Here is a 17,619-nt window from a genome sequence, read left to right on the forward strand (position 1 = left end):
GAAGCGCAGTTACTCAAAGGCCGTGATTGACACCCTGTTCCACGCGCACAAGTTCTCAACATCTCTGGCATACATACGGATCTGGAGAATATTCGAAGCCTGGTGTGAGGGCTGCGGGATACCTCCTGTGGATGGCCAAGATCCCCATGATTCTGGAGTTCCTACAGGACGGTATGAAGAAGGGGGTTGTCACTCACCTCCCTCAAGGTCCAAGTAGCAGCCCTCTCCTGCTTCAGAGTCGAAGTGAACAGAATCTGTCTATCAGCTCATCCGGATTTGACTCGTTTCTTAAAAGGGGTTAAGCAACTTTGGCCACAACTAAAGTGGCCGGTGCCCCTCTGAAACTTCAATCTGGTATTAGACTTCCTAGCGGGGGCTTCTTTCAGACCAACACGCAGTCTGTCACTACGCCTCTTAACATTGAAGACTGTATTCCTGGTGGCAATATGTTCAGCTCGTTGCATCTCTGAACTACAGGCACTATCCTGTTGGGAACTGTTCCTTAGGTTCACTCACAGAATCATACAGCTGTGCACCGTCCCTTCCTTCCTATCGAAAGTGGTTTCCAAGTTTCATTTGAACCAAGCCATCTCCCTACCATCTCCGGATGAACATAAGGACTCGGAAGACTCACGTTTTCTTCACCATCTAAATATCGGCAGACTCCTCGTGCGATACCTGGAAAGATTGGAACCGGTGCGCAAAATGGATCACTTGTTCATTCTCCACAGTGGGAAGAATCAAGGAGAGAAGTGGCCTCGTGGGCGACATAGTTCGCTGTATCAAGGAAGTAATCAAGGTGGCCTACATAGAGGCAGGAAAGCCCTTACCCCTACAGGTTAAGGCTCATTCTACTAGGGCCCAAGCAGTATCTTGGGCAGAAACCAAGCTGCTGTCACCCGCCAAGATCTGTTGGGCAGCGACGTGGTCCTCCCTACACACCTTCTCCAGGTTCTACCACCTGGATGTTCAAGCCCGAGAAGATGCAGACTTCGCGAGGGCAGCACTAAGTGGGCCATGGGCAGCCTCCCGCCCTGTCTGGGAGTAGCTTTTGTACATCCCCACTGGTCCTGAGTCCATCTGGCTACACGCTAGGAAATGGAGAAATTACTTACCTGATAATTTCATTTTCCTTAGTGTAGATAGATGGACTCAGCATCCCGCCCACGGCTGCCCCAGAGAAGGAGAACCTCGGGAAGCGAACCTCGAAATTAAGCAAATACGGGTAAGCCTTTGCCTACCCTTAGTTCAAGACATCTGCAGTTGTCCAGTGTCGGTGTTAATTGGCTGAGTGCACTGGCAGTCTCCAGTTTTTTTTAAATCAGTTCAATCAAGTTAATCAGTTTTAATTAAGTTAGTTAAGCAAATATATATCCACAATGGCTTTTCGAAAAGTATACTGATGAGCTGAGGTCTCTGCTGGGGTATATCTAGGGTGACAGCTTTGAAATCTGACTCCGTTTCCCATCTGCTAGGAGAAGAGCACATAACCCACTGGTCCTGAGTCCATCTGTCTACACTAAGGAAAACGAAATTATCAGGTAAGTAATTTCTTCAATTAACGGTAAATTGAATTTGCCATGATATGGGTAACCAATGTAAAGAATATAAAATTGGAGAAATATGATCATAGCGACTGATGCCCATAAGAACCCTTGCCGCGGTTTGTTGACTAGTGCATCAATAGTTAAAGCCGATAGCCCTACAGAATCTTTGAGGGGGCAGCCTTGGGGCTCCGGGCCGCCATTTGCTCCGGCTTTATGCAAAGAGCTTGTTTACGCTGGGTGCAGTATGACCAAACGTTACCTGGATCTGACACGTCAAATGCGGATTGCGTGGAAGCGTCTGTCGCATACGTGGCTGATGCGCTTTATGAGTTGGTGCGTTTGCTGTCGCGAGTTATGAGTTCTGCGGTGGTGGCCTGACGTTTGCTATGGCTCAGTCACTGGTCTGCAGATATGTCCTCTAAGGCCCAGTTAGTTCCTTGCCTTTAAGGGTTGTCTCTTGTTTGGGGAGCAGCTGGAGCAGCTGATCAAACAATAGAGTGAAACTAAGGTCTAGGAGTTGCCAGGTTTTTCAGTCCCAGTTTAGGGAAGGTAGATGGTCTTGTCCTTCTGGAGGTCCCAGGTGGGGTCGCAGTCACAGAAGCCTTTTCAATCGTGGGGCTCCAGTTGGGGTCAGTCCTTTTGTGGCAGACGAAGGCCTTTCAGGGCTCCCTCGGCTGGGGGAGCAGCTTACAGTTAAGTCCTCCCAATGAAGTGAAGCCAGTCCACTCCGCTGTTCCCTATATAGGGAGCCGGCTGGCAGATTTTTATGGGGAGTGGACCAAGGTTACACAGGATCAGTGGGTCCTCTTGGTGGTAAGAGATGGTTACTCGTTAGTTTACATGTCCCGTTCGCAATCTCTTCTTAGCCTCCCCTTGCGGGTTCTCGGCGAAGCATCTGGTGATTCGGGAGGTGTTGCGCGAGTTGGGGGCGGTGATCCCGGTATCTCCACACGAACGGGGCAGGGGTCGTTACTCCATCTATTTCGTGGTGCTGAAAAAGGAGGGAACGTTTCGCCCCATCCTGGACCTCAAGTCTGTCAACGTGTCCTTAAAGATACCACGCATCCGAATTGAGACTTTATGGTCAGTAATTGCAGCGGTGTGCTCTCGGGAGTTTTTGGCCTCCCTGGATCTGATGGTGGCGTAGCTGTATATTCCCATTTGCCCGGATTATCAGCATTTTCTGAGATTCACAGTGATGGGTCAGCATTTCCAGTTTCAAGCTCTTCCCTTCAGATTAGCCACAGCTCCTCGCACATTCACCAAAGTGATGGTGGCGGCGGCAGCTCGTCAGCGCGAGGGAGTGTTGGTGCACCCTTATCTCGACGATTGGCTGATTTGGGAGAAATCATTGGAGGGTTCGCCGCTTGTTGGCGTTGAAGGTGCCAGAGCCTGGGATATTTTGCAGGTTCTGGGCTCGATGGCCTCAATGCTGGAGTTAGTGCCGTGGGCCTTCGCGCACATGCATCCACTTCAAAGGACCCTGTTGGAGAAATGGAATCCTCTGTCGCAGGCGTTTCATTTGCCGGTCTTTCTGGATGCGTCGGTACGGAGCAGCCTTTCGTGGTAGCTACAGTCGTCCAGTCTGCAGCGTGGTGTCAGTCTTGAGGTTCTGGAGTGGGTAGTTCTCACTACCGATGCCAATCTCTCTGGTTGGGGAGTGGTCTGCGAGGGCAGTTGGCCCAGGGCACTTGGTCGGCGGTAGAAGCCTCGTGGCCTATCAATCGGTTGGAGACTAGGGTGGTGCGGCTCGCACTTCAAACATTTCTCCCCCTCGTTCAGGGTCGTTCGGTCAGGGTTCTGTTGGACAATGCCACAACGGTTGCTTACATCAATCGTCAGGGCGGCACCAAGAGCCAGGGGGTGGCATTGGAAGCTCAGGAGCTGTTTCAATGGGCGAAGCTGTACTTGGTTCAGTTAGCGGCATCTCATCGCGGGTGTCGACAGTGTTCAGGCGGATTTTCTCAGTTGTCAAAGCTTAGATCCAGGTGAGTAGGAGTTGGAGCCCGCGATGTGGCTCATCCGGAAAAGGTGGGGTTATCCTCGCGTCGATTTGATGGCAACTCGGCTCAATGCGAAGGCTCCTCTCTTTTTCAGTCGCAACAGGGAGTACGGGGCCGAGGGAGTCGACGCTCTAGTAGTGCCTTGACCTCGGGGAATCTTGCTTTGTTTTCTCTCCATGGCCTCCGGGAAGGTGATCCTAGTAGCTCCAGAATGGCTGCGTCGTCCGTGGTTTGCAGATCTCGTCAATCTAGCGGTGGACGGTCCACTGTGCTTCAGTCATCTTCCGGATCTTTTCTTATCAATGTCCTGTATTTTCCGACCAGGCAGATTGCTTTTGTCTAGCGGCTTGGCTTTTGAATGGCGTTGCTTAAGGCGGAGAGGATATCCAGAGTCAGTGATTGCTACGTTTTTGCAAGCTAGGCGGCAGTCTACTTCCCTCTCATATGTTCGGGTATGGAAGGTCTTTGAGGCTTGGTGTACCGACCAAGGAATACAAGTGGTTCGTGCCTCCATTTCTCAAATATTGTCTTTCCTACAAGACTGTTTGTCTGAAGGCCTGGATTTTAATTCCTTTAGGGAGCAGGTAGCAGCTTTAGCCTGCTTACAAGGAAAGATTGAGGGCTATTCCTTATTCTCTCATCCGGATGTACAGAGGTTTCTTCAGGGAGTTAAGAATTTGCGTCCTGCGGTGTGGAAAGTTGTCCTCCCTGGAACCTTAACCTTGTTCTGAGAGTATTGTGTGACACTCCATTTGAACCAATTCGGAGAGCAACAGATCAGTCCAGAGCCCACCCAGGTTAATGGGGGAGAGTCTTCTGCTCAGCTATAATCTTTCAGCAAACTTCTGTTCTTGGTTGTTCATAACTGACAAGTTTTTTGACACTTTTCAGTTTTTGCCACACATTGTTTTCAGCTTGGGTACAATCAATACTGAACTACTGCAGGTGGTACCAGGTCATATCAAGCAGTGTCAGAGAGGCTTTTCTCTGTCTCCATCTGCTGGCAGGGATGAATAAACCCAGGAGTCTGGACTGATCCGTTGGTACTACAGGAACGAAAATTAGCAGGTAAGAACCAATTTTCTTTTAAATGCTGTTAAATGGATTAAGCTCTATCGGAAAACAAATATCATAGAAATTCAAAATATATGAATGATTGCTTTTGCCAAGAGCTATCTTCTGGTAATTTTAGATGTTTGTTCACCATTTGACACAGTGGATCACTTTATTTTACAATTTTGGCAACTGGATAGCTGACACTGTACTTAAATGGTTTAAAATCCTACATATCAAATCATGTTCAACAGATTAGGAATAGTCAGATGGTATGTTTGGCAGCCGTAACTATGGGCATGCCATAGAGATCTGCATTGTTGGTCACAGTATTTAATATTCATTTTCCCTGTTACATTATCAGACTTGAATCTTTTGGTGATTAGTGTATTAAACCATTTTTTTTTTACCCTTATTCAGTTATAGAGGGTTATCCAACTTCCTATAAAATAAAACTGTTTCCCAATTAAATGACAGAATGTTGCATGAGAATGTACTGAATCAAACTGATTTTCGGAGAAAGCTCCCATTAAAAGTAGTGCATTGGAATCTTGTCTGCAAAGCATCACTTACTTTAATTTGGTTTCTTTAAAGGTTAGATGCTCTGGATCCAAATGCCTATGATGCTTTTAAAGCTTCACGGAACCTTCACGATGTGGTGGAGCGAGTGCTGAAGAACCAGAAAGAGGCTGAGAAGGTCCCAGGCCTAAAGCGAACCCTCAGTGTGAAAGCCACTCTCATGACCCCTGTTCAGCCTATGCTGGTAATTCACACAGAGTTCAGAAGAGCAGAGCATAGGGGATAGGAGAGCTGGGGAGTGAATGTGCAATCATCCCTGCACTTTCTGTACTTACAATGCCGAGATTACCACATCCACCTCAAGAGTAGAGTGTGTGATGCTGAAGTTAGGGCATTGAGAAGTGATGCATGTAGTAGGCATCTCTCATACCAGTCTGTAACTTGTTGCTAATGATTGTGTTTGATTTGGATGCCATCCCATTTTTGCCCAACCTTTTTCAAACCTCAGACGTGCTAATGGAAGGATGGGAACAGTTTTCAAACTGTCAATTTCAGATTAAGGCAAAATGCAAGCCTATTTTCCCTTTGAAAGTTGCCTTGGGTACAAAGTACTTGTGGACTCTTGCACCTTTTTTTTTTCCCCCGTGTGTAAAATATATATGGAAAATAATGCATCTAGATTTGAAAATCCAATCTCTGCACTATTTTCTGATCCCACCCAAAACACACCCTTGGGGATTCCTCCTCTGTCTGGCTAAAAATGTGCTCTTACTGGAGTGAGTGAGCTCACTCACTCCAGTAAATACCAAGTAGTCAGGTAAACACCTGACTACTTGGTATTTACCTGCAGAAATAGCTATGAAAATTGCCCTCTCATACTAAGGGGTAGATTTTCAAAGGGTTATGCGCGTAACCCCCAAAAACCTACCCCTGTGCGCGCTGAGCCTATTTTGCATATGTTCCGGGGCTTTCAAAAATGGGCGGGGCGGCGGTTCGGGGGCAGTCCCGAGTCCTCCAGCACAGCGGCCTGTGCCGGGGGATGGTGTGTGCAAGTTACACCTGCCTGGGGGGGGAGACGAAAAAAAGTTCCCTCCGAGGCTGCTCAGATTTAGGAAATAGAAAAGGGAACAATGCCGATTTCGGAGCGGCCTTGGAGGGAATGGGGAAAGCCATTGGGCCTCCCCTCGGGCTCGGCGAGCACAAGGTGCACAAGTGTGTACCCCCTTGCGCGTGCCGACCCTGGATTTTAGAACATGTGCGCGGCAGCGCACGCATGTTATAAAATCGGGTGTACATTTGTGCACGCCAGGTAGTGCGCACAAATGTACCCCTTGCGCGTAAGATTTAAAATCTGGCCCTTAGTGTTCTCTTAATCTAGAGGGTAGCTTTCAAAGAACTCCACAAGACCCCATATACGCATGGTTATGGGTGCCCGGAGATCTACTATAGTATCTATAACCTGCATGTATCTGGTCAGTCTAGATTATAAAATACATATAATGGTTCAGTACATGCGAAGATCTGCAGTGCATTGAAAGCATATATTTTTCTGCCTATTTCATAAACATAACAATTGTATATTTTACACAAAAAAACTTGTTTGCATAAAACCCTAATTTATACATGGAAGTCTATATATGTTAAAATATGCATGCATGCTTGAAATCACCAGGTTGCCAATATTTCCAACAGATCACCTTGTCTGTCTCCAGTTTGCTAAGACCCTCCTAGTGCTGCACCCTGAACTCTTCCAGTTCACCCAGGCTCCCCACCCAATAATAGGAAATAACTGACAAATCTATCAATTGCACTAGATAATTTAGCAGATGTAAAAATGTGCAAATAAGTTACCTAATGTATTCGTGTAAATTTCTTATAAAATAGTAACTTATGCATGTATCTTAGCCCTGCCACGGAACGACCCTAGACTGCACAAAATCAAAAATATATGCATATTTTTGATCATAAAATAGCATGTATGGGAGTACAAGCTACTTGCATATATGCTAATTTTCCATGTGGAACTCCTTTGAAAATTAAATCATTAGAGAGAATATGCCAGCAGTACAACATAACCTCCTCCAGTGCTCATTCTTACATTAGCAGACACCTTACTTTGCAAAATTTTGTAGGGCAATAATCAAACTGCCTCTCTAGTGCAAACTCTCTAGATGCTTTGTACTCACTGGGTTCTGTATCCTCTCAGGAAAGGGATCGTGGTGTCATTATGGACACTGTGTTGATATCCTCAGTTCAGTGTGCTTGGCATTTAAAACTGCAAATAGAAGGCTAGGAATTTATGCAGAAAAGCATGGAGAGCAAAACAGAGAATAGAATGCCTCTGTAGAGATGAGGAGTAGGCAGCGCTGTTCTTAGTGTCATAAACTGGCCAGGTTTTCAGGATAACTACAATAAATATGCATGAGAAGCATTTGCATGCAAATGGAGGTAGTGCACCCAGATGTATCTCATGAATATTCAGTGTAGCTGTCTTAAAAACCTGACTGGCTTGTGACACGCAAGGACCAGAGATGCCTACCCATGGTATAAGATCTGAGGTGCTACTGCACATTGAGTATTGCATTCAATTCTTGTCATCCCATTTCAAAAGAAGATATAGGAGAACTAGAAAAGGAACAGAGAATTGTGCCAAAAATCATAGAGGGTGGAACAGCTTCCTTATAAAGGAAGACTTAAATTAGGGTTCCTTAGCTTGGTGAAGAGATGGCTGAGAGGGGATAAGATAGAGGTTTATAAAATCATGAATGGGGTAGAACAGATAAATAAGGAAGAATTATTTACTCTTTCAGGTAAGTTTCATGAAGATTCCCTTAGACCTTGTAGTGTTAGGCAGCAGATTTAAAACAAATTGGAAAGTAAGTTTTTACTTGGTGCACAATCAAACTGTGGAATTTGTTGCTGGAGGATGAGGTCAAGACAGCTAACATACAGGTCGATACTGTAACGTGCGGTTGAAGATTTCCCGTCTGTAACGTGCTGGGAGCACACAATTCGGATGCGTAAGGCGATACAGCGATACAGTCTCCAGTTTCACGCGTCCTTAGCGCTTCTTAAAACAGACGCATAACCCTTTCCGCACACAGCATGTATATGATATGTAAATGAACGAATTAGCTGTATAATGAAGGAATTAGCTATTCCCCTCCGATACTGTGACGCGCGCTCAGATTATCTCCTTTGTAACCCGCTATTTTGCCGCGTCCTTAACCTGTTAGTTTACCGCCTACCCTCTACTTGGTGTTAGTGTGGTGTTAGTGTGGTGTTAGTGTGATGTTCGAAAATTAAAACAGGATTAAAGTGTAAAAAATGGGGGTAAAACCGTAAAGTGTAAAAAACATTGCAGCGTAAGTTGTTTATATATATGTATAAATACCTGTCACTTTCCGAATCCCCCAGGCGTGCGGTCATCGAGGCGGCGGCAGGGCGCCCTTTCATCCAGGCGGCGGCGGGAGCCGGCGGGCGGGTGGGCACGTGTTCGATCCAGGCCGCGGCCGGGTGGGCGTGCATTCATCCAGGCAGAAGAAGCCGGCGGCGAAAGCGGCCTCCGGCTCCCTCTGCCTGGATGAATGCACGGCCCCCGCCGGCAGTGAATGAATGCCCGTGCGATTTCGGCGCTCAAGGCAGTCACATGACGTGACGTCACGCCTTGAGCGCCAAAATCGCACGGGCATTCATTCACTGCCGGCGGGGGCCGTGCATTCATCCAGGCAGAGGGAGCCGGCGAAAGCGGCTCCCTCTGCCTGGCTACTTTAATCCTGTTTTAATTTTCGAACACCACACTAACACCACACCTTGAGCACCGAAATCGGGAGGAGAGGAGAAGGGACTACTCCAGACTCCATGTCACTAGAGATTGTACCTTTTCAGTTGCAGGGCCCACTCTCTGGAACTCTTTACCCATTGAAATAAGGCAATCAGATTCCATCAAGAGTTTCAGAAAGTTAATTAAAACTTATCTTTTTAATTGTGCTTATTTTTAAGAGTTTTTTAGATTCTTTTTATTAGTTCATGTTTTATTTATTGTGTATATTTTATTTGTATTTGTTTTTCATTTTAAATGTTTTATTTGTTATATTATTGTACTTCGCCTAGTCCAATGTGTTAGGCGATCCATAAATTAATAAAATCTAACTCTAAATTGCTGATTGACCCACTCAAAAACTGAATTAATTGAAATAATTGGCAAGGTGTGCTGGGCCTGAGCACACTTTACGGCATCGCCAATTATTATAACTGCTGCCTTTTATTGAATACTACTCTGTTCACATAATGAAGATTTTCCATTGTTTTAGCCTTACACCATCTGTTTTCTAATTGCCAATTTTGACATTTGCAAAAAGCAGGGAAGATTCAATCACAAGTCACAACCAGCATCCTATTCAGTTCCTCTCTGGTTACTCAAAGGAGCGGACCCTAGTAATAAAATAGTGAGAAGATTAGTAGACGTCACTCACACTTGGGAGAGAGGGTCCAGCTGTGACTTCTAGCAGCAGCAGAATGTAGAGGCACTTAAAGAGCCTCTTGCTCGACAGCAGACGAGCAGTCTCTCCTATAGAGAGCAAAGCAGCTGTAATCAGAAATCAGGTACTTAAAGTGCAGTGTACTTCAGCAGCAGTGAGAGTCTCTCATTAGGGGACCGATGCAAAAAAAAAAAAAGTGCGCTGAAAGCAGACGCTTGGTGATCAGCGCCCTCTTTCCTAACGCACCCCCAGGCACCTCTCCTGGGGGCATGATACAATATTTAAATTAGGGCTCGCGCTGTCAAGGAGGCAAGTTTTGCCCAGTGCTTAAGGTAGACTAACAGGTTTGTCATTGCCAGCTTCCTCTCTGTCCTTACTTTAGTATAGTAAAATTACATCCACTTGCTTCCAGTCCGTTTGCACTTTCCCTGTCTTCAAGTACAAGTTGAATAGAACTTCAAGGGGTGTGGAAAGTTCACTTTAACTCTTTCAGTATTCCATAGCCATAACCACTCTCGTTTCTGTAAGTACTACTAGTAATGCCATTTGCCACCTTAAATCCATCACTACTTTCATGTTTCATTTTTCATTTTATGTTGTCCTTTAAAAAGAACTCAGGCAGCTTAAGGTACCCATAAATCAATGCAATAAGAAAACATAAAATGTAATAGCATAAACATTAAATTACCTCAAAATAATAAAAGGCAAGAACTATCCCTTCCCCAGCTCTCCCCTCACAACTTACATCTATTGCTATTCCTACCCAACCCATAAAAATACTCCAAGCACCTCCTCATATTCTTGGTTGCTCCCAAAGGGCACCTCCCCCATGGTATAGTTTCTTCTGAGGCAGTCTGCCCCCTGCAGCATGCCAGCTCTTACAGTTGGCGAAGAGATCATTAGCAGAGGGCAGGACTTGGCCAAAAGGAAAGCAGGAACAGCAGTGATCAGTTTCCAACAGTACAGGAGAACTTGATGATAAATGTCACTTCCCCCTTCTGTAAATGCTGACCAAAAGAGCTTATTTTCATATTTCTATCTTTTATTGGGCCTCTTTGCTAATCCAGCCTTGTCCCTTCTTCATACATATTGCTCTTTGGGTTTTTGTGTGTCTCCTTATGTATTGGACAATTTTCTCCTCAATTCATGCATTTGATCTTCTCTCTTCTCCCTACCTCCCATTGTTTTTTCTGATAATTCTACTTGTCCTATTGCCTTAGCCTTTCACGGGCCGATACAGAAAACTTCGCGGGAGAGCCGGCGAGTGCGTGCCCAGGCCACTCTCCTGGGTGTGCGATTCAGGAAGCCCAGGTATGCAAATTAAGGCCCGCGGTAAAAAGGAGGCGCTAGGGACACTAGCACGTCCCTAGCGCCTCCTTTTTGACAGAAGCGGCGGCGGTTTGTCAGCGGGTTTGACAGCCGACAATTTTACCACAGTCGGTTGTTAAACCTGCTGACAGCCAGGGTTTCGGAAAACGGACGCCGGCAAAATTGAGCGTCCATTTTCCAACCCATGTGCCACGGGCAGATTTTTCTTTTTTTTCTTTTTTTTTTTTTTTAAATCTTTGGGGCCTCTGACTTAATATCGCTATGATATTAAGTTGGAGGATGTACAGAAAAGCAGTTTTTTTTTTCTGCTTTTCTGTACACTTTCCCGGTGCTGGCTGAAATTAACTCCTGCCTTTGGGCAGGCGTTCATTTCTGAAAGTAAAATGTGTGGCTTCGCTGCACATTTTACTTTCTGAATCACGCAGGAATAACTAATAGGCCCATGAACATGCATTTGCATGTTGCGGGCGCTATTAGTTTCGGGGGGGGGGGGGGGGTTGGACGCGCGTTTTCCACACGCTATTACCCCTTACTGTATAAGGGGTAAAAATAGCGCATCCAAAACGCGTGTCCAAATGGGAGCTAACTGTGTGCTGGGCCTGAGCGCACTTTACGGCATCGGCCCGTTAGTTAGGTTTTTGGAAATTTCTTTATATTTTTCATTATCTGATTGCCAACACATGGGACGTTTTTTTTTCTTTTCTCAGAGGACAGGCAGGATACAGTGTCCTCACAGATGAGTGACTTCTCACTGAGAGAACATAGGTCAGAGGTTTTCCAAGCTCTGCCTCTCTCCAAAAGATCTACTTATCATATGTGAGCGTTTCTGGTGCATCACTGGTGCGTGCATGAGGCCTCTGTTCATTTTTTTTCACACAGCCAACAGTTGAGTTCTGGTGAGCTCCATAGAGCCTTCAATTTTTCAGATAATTCCTTGCTTTCTTTTAATAAATCATGTTTTTCAGCGCAAAACACCTCTCTGCTCCCCTTTAGCAATTCCTAGTCATATTTTTTGCCATATTTTAAGTTTTCTTTCATTTTCCACAGCTGCTCTGTTTGAGACTTTTCTGACCCATGGAGCTTTTACTTGGTTCCTTTTTTTAAATTTTTGGTCATTGAGATTTTATTTTACTTTTTATTAAACTTAACAATTTATCCATCAATCAAGACAAATCTTGAAAAAGATATACGATGCTATGAAAAATTAATACAAAGTAAACTGTAATCTAATACAAAAAAAATAGAATCACCATTTCTTTTTTTGTAAATAAGTTTTTATTCGTTCTATATATATTACAATGTAACAGCAGATATCATCTTCCAGTCATACAGCACACTCTCATATTACCAATTGTCAAATAACAATTGAAACACATCAGTGTAAGCTACTCTATACCATCGGCTGATCTGTTAAGGTCAACATTATTTTTCAATGTAATAACTCTATCCTTCCCAACATCCCCCTTATCCTCCCTGCCATAGAGATAATTAGGTAACGCTATGCATAATGTCACTTGGGAGCCCTCCCATAACACAATTGACATTAGTGCCTCATCCAAATTGCAATAAACAAGAAGAGAAGGATCGGTGAAAAAGGACTTTTATTGAATCTTGCCCGATTCTGGCAGAGTTTCGCTCTTCTAGGAGCTGCCTCAGGGGCTATTGTAAACAAATATAAAAACACACATACATAAATATGTGTAAAATTAAACATAAATACATAAAGTATAAAACAAAAACATTCATACATATAAATAAAATACATAAATACTTCAAAATATAAAGTGTGTGTACAAACCATGTTTAGAAATTATATAAAATATAAAAATTCACATGCATATGTGTAAATATATCAAAATGGCAGATACAAACAAGTTTGTTAAAAGAAATGATGAGGAGGGGATAAGGAACACCATGTTTGTATGAATAACTTAAAGTAGATGGATTACACTTCATGAAAACGTAGGTACTACATATACTATATTCTATAGATATATGAAACAATCAATGATGTTCAATTATACCAAAAGGAAAAAAAGGGGGAAAAGGAAAAAACTGAATGAAATGAAAAATAATTAAAAAATTAAAAAATGTGAAATAAGAGATGGGGGGTGTTATTTAGCCTATATGACTCTTTCAATGATAATTGTATGCTAGTGTAAATGTATATGCAAAAAACATTGTTCAGTTACCTTATCAGCCACAACTGTTGGCTCTTCCACGAGCACACTGTTTTTTTAATTTTGCAAGATATTAAATGTTGAATCTTTTCATACATTTGAACTATGTATGAGAAATATATTTATTGCCTGAAACCACACTGTGAAAACGAAAATATCAAAATAAATCCAGATAGCATGTTCTCAGTTTGAAAAATATAGCGGAATAGGGACTAAAAAGCTTATCTGAATCAAATTCATTGACTGCAAAGACTGATATAAATAAATAGCAACTAGCTCCATCACAAAATTTTAAACTTCACTCTCCCGTTTTTAACTGGATTTATGTGATCTGGTATCTTGCCAGGTCAGATATGGCTGCCAGATTTCTTCAAATTGAAACATTTTGTCTGGTTTTAGTGCTGTCAATTTTTCCATATAATAAATCCATTTTAGGCGGATAAGCACAATATCAAAAGTAGGAGCTCCAGCATCCCTTCACATCTTTGCCAGGACTCCTTTAACAGCTTGAATCACCACTCTAAGAAAAATATACTGTTTTCTAGACAGGGATTCAATAGGAAAGTTCAAATGTACACTTGTAGGAGTCAGCGTAGCAGCCGTCCCCATCAACTGGTTCGACCAACTTTCCACTTGCAACCAAAGAGCCTGGACTGCTGGACAGGACCACCACATATGTATATAATCCCCCACCAATCCACAATTACTGATATTGGGAAACATTTTATGAATCTTAACAGGGATTGTGTACCACCTAAGCAGCACTTTATAGTTATTTTTCACCAGGGCAGTTGAGAGAGAGCTGCTACGGGTTTACTTAAAGCAAAGATCCCAATCATCCTCGGAGTACTCTAGTGCAAGGTCCCTTTCCCATGTCCTCATATAATTGACTTTGCCTCCACTAGGTTTATTTAGTAATATATATAATTTTGAAATCCCCCTTTTATCATATGGGCATTATCACACATCCCTTCAAATAATGATTTCCCCTTACAGAGATCTTCCTGTACTTGTTTAGTGAGAAGAAAAGTGTTGTAACTGAAGGTAGGCAAAATAGTCGACTTGTGTCAAGCGAAATTTTCCCTTAAGCGTATCGAAGGGCAATACAGATTGTCCTTGCTAAACCTGTCCAATGGTACATAAACCCTTCTCTGCCCATTGTCGAAAGGATTTACCCTCCCTACCAGCTGGAAATACTTCACACCGCCGAATGGCCAGGGAAAATGTATAACGTTGAGGACCCACAATTTTTGTATGCCAAGAATTCCATACCAGTAACGTGGTCACTGTGCATGGCGATCTATCAAAAAAGTTATACAGCATTCTCCCATTCATCCAGAAACGATCCCAAACTTTTCCCTCACCCATCATGCCTTCTTCTATGGCCACCCACTGTTTACAGTTTGTCCGATTATGAAAATCAACAATAGCCTTCATGTGGGCAGCAGCATGATATTTGAAAATATTGGAGACTCCTAGGCCACCATCTAGTTTTGATTGATACAGTACCAATCTGGAAATTCGAGGTGGCCGCCATTTCCATATAAAGGAAAAGATCTTTTGCTGAAGAGGTTTCAAATATCCTGCTGGGACCTTGCAAGGTAAAGTTTGAAACAAATATTCTATCTTCGGTAAGAGGGACATTTTGACTGTTGCTATCCGCCCATCACTCAATGGGGCACGCCTCATTTCCCACCACACCGGGACATGGTCTGACCAGGAAATGTTCCCTATCCCTGCCTCGTCAGTAATCAAAACCAGAGATCGATCAATGAGAGAGAAATCAATTCTCGAATATACATCATGAGGCATAGAATAGAAAGTGTAATCACGCTCAGAACAGTGTTTGTCTCTCCAGACTTCCACTAAATTCCACAGAGAGATTAGGGTGTATAGTGCTTTTCTATCTACTGAGGAGTGATGTTGGCTACGTTTGAACAATCCAACATAGGGTCAAGTACTAAAATCCGAGAGTGTTTTCTCACTCTCGGATTTTAACAAGTTATCTAGTTCCAGGAAGAGCTCTCGCTGGGATACGTTGGGACAATAGATGTTCACCAGTACAAATAGCTCCTTTTGAATATGGAGATACACAATCAAGTACCGTCCCTATGGATCTCTAATCACCGAGTCTATCTGTACCTTCAGATCCCTAGATATAAAAATCCCAACCCCCGTATATTTATGGGTGGGAGAGTTAGCTGCGAGGATAAGATGGCTGAAATGAGAAGAAAACAGTAGTCTCTCATCCCTCTTACGCAGATGAGTTTCCTGAATAAAAGCAATCAAGGCCTTCAGAGAAAGCAATTCCTTGAACAGCACATTCCTTTTGTAAGGAGAGTTTAAACCTTTAACATTTAACGAAACAAACTTAATAGTAGCCATAAGAGGGTCGTATGTGGACTCAGCCTATGGAGCAGACAAGAATACCTAACACTAGGTTCATAATATATTCTGAACAGTATAGCAGTTACCCATCGACTATTGTACCCTCTACTAAACCTTTGGCATCCCACTCCTCCACCCTCACCCACCCCTTGGATCCCTCCCTCCCCCTCCCCATCATACCATATCCACCACCACAGTGGTGTCTCTCAAGGAGAGGGGACGCACACCCACCTCCCCCCAGACCCCAACCACCGCCTATAAGATAAAACACAACATTAAGTTCATCCATCGTCCATTCTATCCATCTGCAAGGCGTGAGATTCATCTTCATGTATTAGCCACACCTTTGTAACTTCCCTCGGCACAGGTGGTCCTATCTTCATGTGTCGTCCTCCCTCAGGGGGTGTTCATGAGACCTGCGTCGGAGTCGAGAGCCGTTTTTGCCTACACGTTGCCCCCTAGGTGTGTCTGGTGGCATTTTCAGGCATGCAGCTTCAGACTTTGACTGAGCAGAAAATCCAAGTGGGGTCGGCACTGGGATTGCTTCCTCTTCTGAGTAAATCCTGGAGGTAACTCCACTGATGGTGAAAATCAGACCACATGGGAATAGCCAGTGATAGCGTATGTTCTCTCTGCACAAAAAAGCAGTCACAGATTGCAGATCCTTCCGTTTCTTCAGAGTGATGGGTGCAAGATCACTATAAATGGCTACGTTATGCCCTTCCCAGGAGATACTGCCCATAGCTCGTGCTTGTTGCATGATTTTCTCCTTCACGCTATAGCTTTGTACGCAGGCTATTATGTCTCTGGGAATGTTCTTTTTGGGTGCTCCTAATGCATGATGAGCCCAATCTAGAACAATGTCCTCATCTCCCAACGTGTCTGCATTCTCTCTCGCATTCAAAATGGTACAACATATTTTCCTCACCACTAGTCCAGCATCGTCTAAGGCCTCCAATTTTGGAATCCCCCGGATACGAATACTGGACCTACGAGACCTGTTTTCTAGGTCCTCTAGCTTAAGTGCAAAATCTGAGTTTGTGTTCTTAGCAGTGCCATTTCAGAGCTCTGCTAGTCCATTGCAGCTCCCACATCCTCCACCCTCCGTCCAAAGTCTAGGAGCTCTGAGCTCAGTTCCTTGAGGGCATTCTGCATATCTTCCTTAAAAGATTTAATATCTTTCTGAATTTCAAAAAACCAATTTTGAAAGTCAGCTTTCATGGGTTCCCCACTCACTGCTTGGGGGTCGCTCTCCGCTGCTAGGCTTGTGGATGCAGCGGCCATGTTGGAAGCTCCGGAGTCTGTGGCGTCCTTCAAGGCCGCAAACCTCGAGCCGCTCAAATCGTATGAAGAGAGTTTCAAATCGATCGGTTTCTTCTGGAAGGACATTCCAACTGATTTCTCACACCATAAATAAGTTTTCCTTGCTCGGACAGATGTGTTTTAACAACAGTGGATGAAAACGGACGGGGAGCAAAAGGCTCAAGTGTCTATCTGATGCGGGTGATATCACCTCCCCCAGAATCACCATTTCTAAGAAGTAAAATTGGAGGAACAGATAAAACATAAGAAAATTATCATGTCAAATACCATACAGCGGACTCGGGGAGATCTTCTAAAAAAGCCAAACCAAGTTAACTGGAATCAACATGGTGTAACACATTGTTGAGCTTCTATTTTTTTTCCATTTCTTTTCTAATATTACCTAATATTCTGTTTGATTTAATGACCGCTGTCATGCGCTGGGCTGAGGATTTCAAAGTACTGGTCATAATGATTCCAGGATCCTTTTGCTGGATGGTGACACCTAATATGGAACTCAATCAAGTACCTATAGTTTGGATTTTTCTTCCCTATATGCAACACTTTGCATTTGTCCACATTAAATTTCATCCGCCAAAGATGCCCAGTCCCCAGTCTTGCAAGATACTCTTCCAATTCCTTACAATCAGCTGGTGATCTAATAGCATTGAACAATTTTGCATCATCTGCAAATGTGCTCACCTCACTCATTACTCCCTTTTCTAGATCGCTTATAAAAAAAAAAAACACGTCACCCAGTACAGATCCCTGGAGCACTCTTCCTTTCTCAGTTGAAAGAAATGTCCATTCAGGGCTG

General features: G+C 43.9%; 1 protein-coding gene across 1 annotated transcript in view; it reads left to right on the top strand.

Annotated features, from left to right (window-relative positions):
* LIG3 (DNA ligase 3) overlaps positions 1–17,619 on the top strand; it is a 232,372-nt gene that overhangs the window by 134,365 nt on the left and 80,388 nt on the right. Inside the window, exon 8 of the mRNA XM_029613143.1 lies at positions 5,198–5,366. Within this exon, the coding sequence (XP_029469003.1) occupies positions 5,198–5,366 (169 nt within the window). The remainder of the gene's footprint in view (positions 1–5,197; positions 5,367–17,619) is intronic.

This window comes from Rhinatrema bivittatum, chromosome 8 (genome assembly GCF_901001135.1).
Source record: "Rhinatrema bivittatum chromosome 8, aRhiBiv1.1, whole genome shotgun sequence".
In the NCBI taxonomy this organism is placed as follows: Eukaryota; Metazoa; Chordata; class Amphibia; order Gymnophiona; family Rhinatrematidae; genus Rhinatrema; species Rhinatrema bivittatum.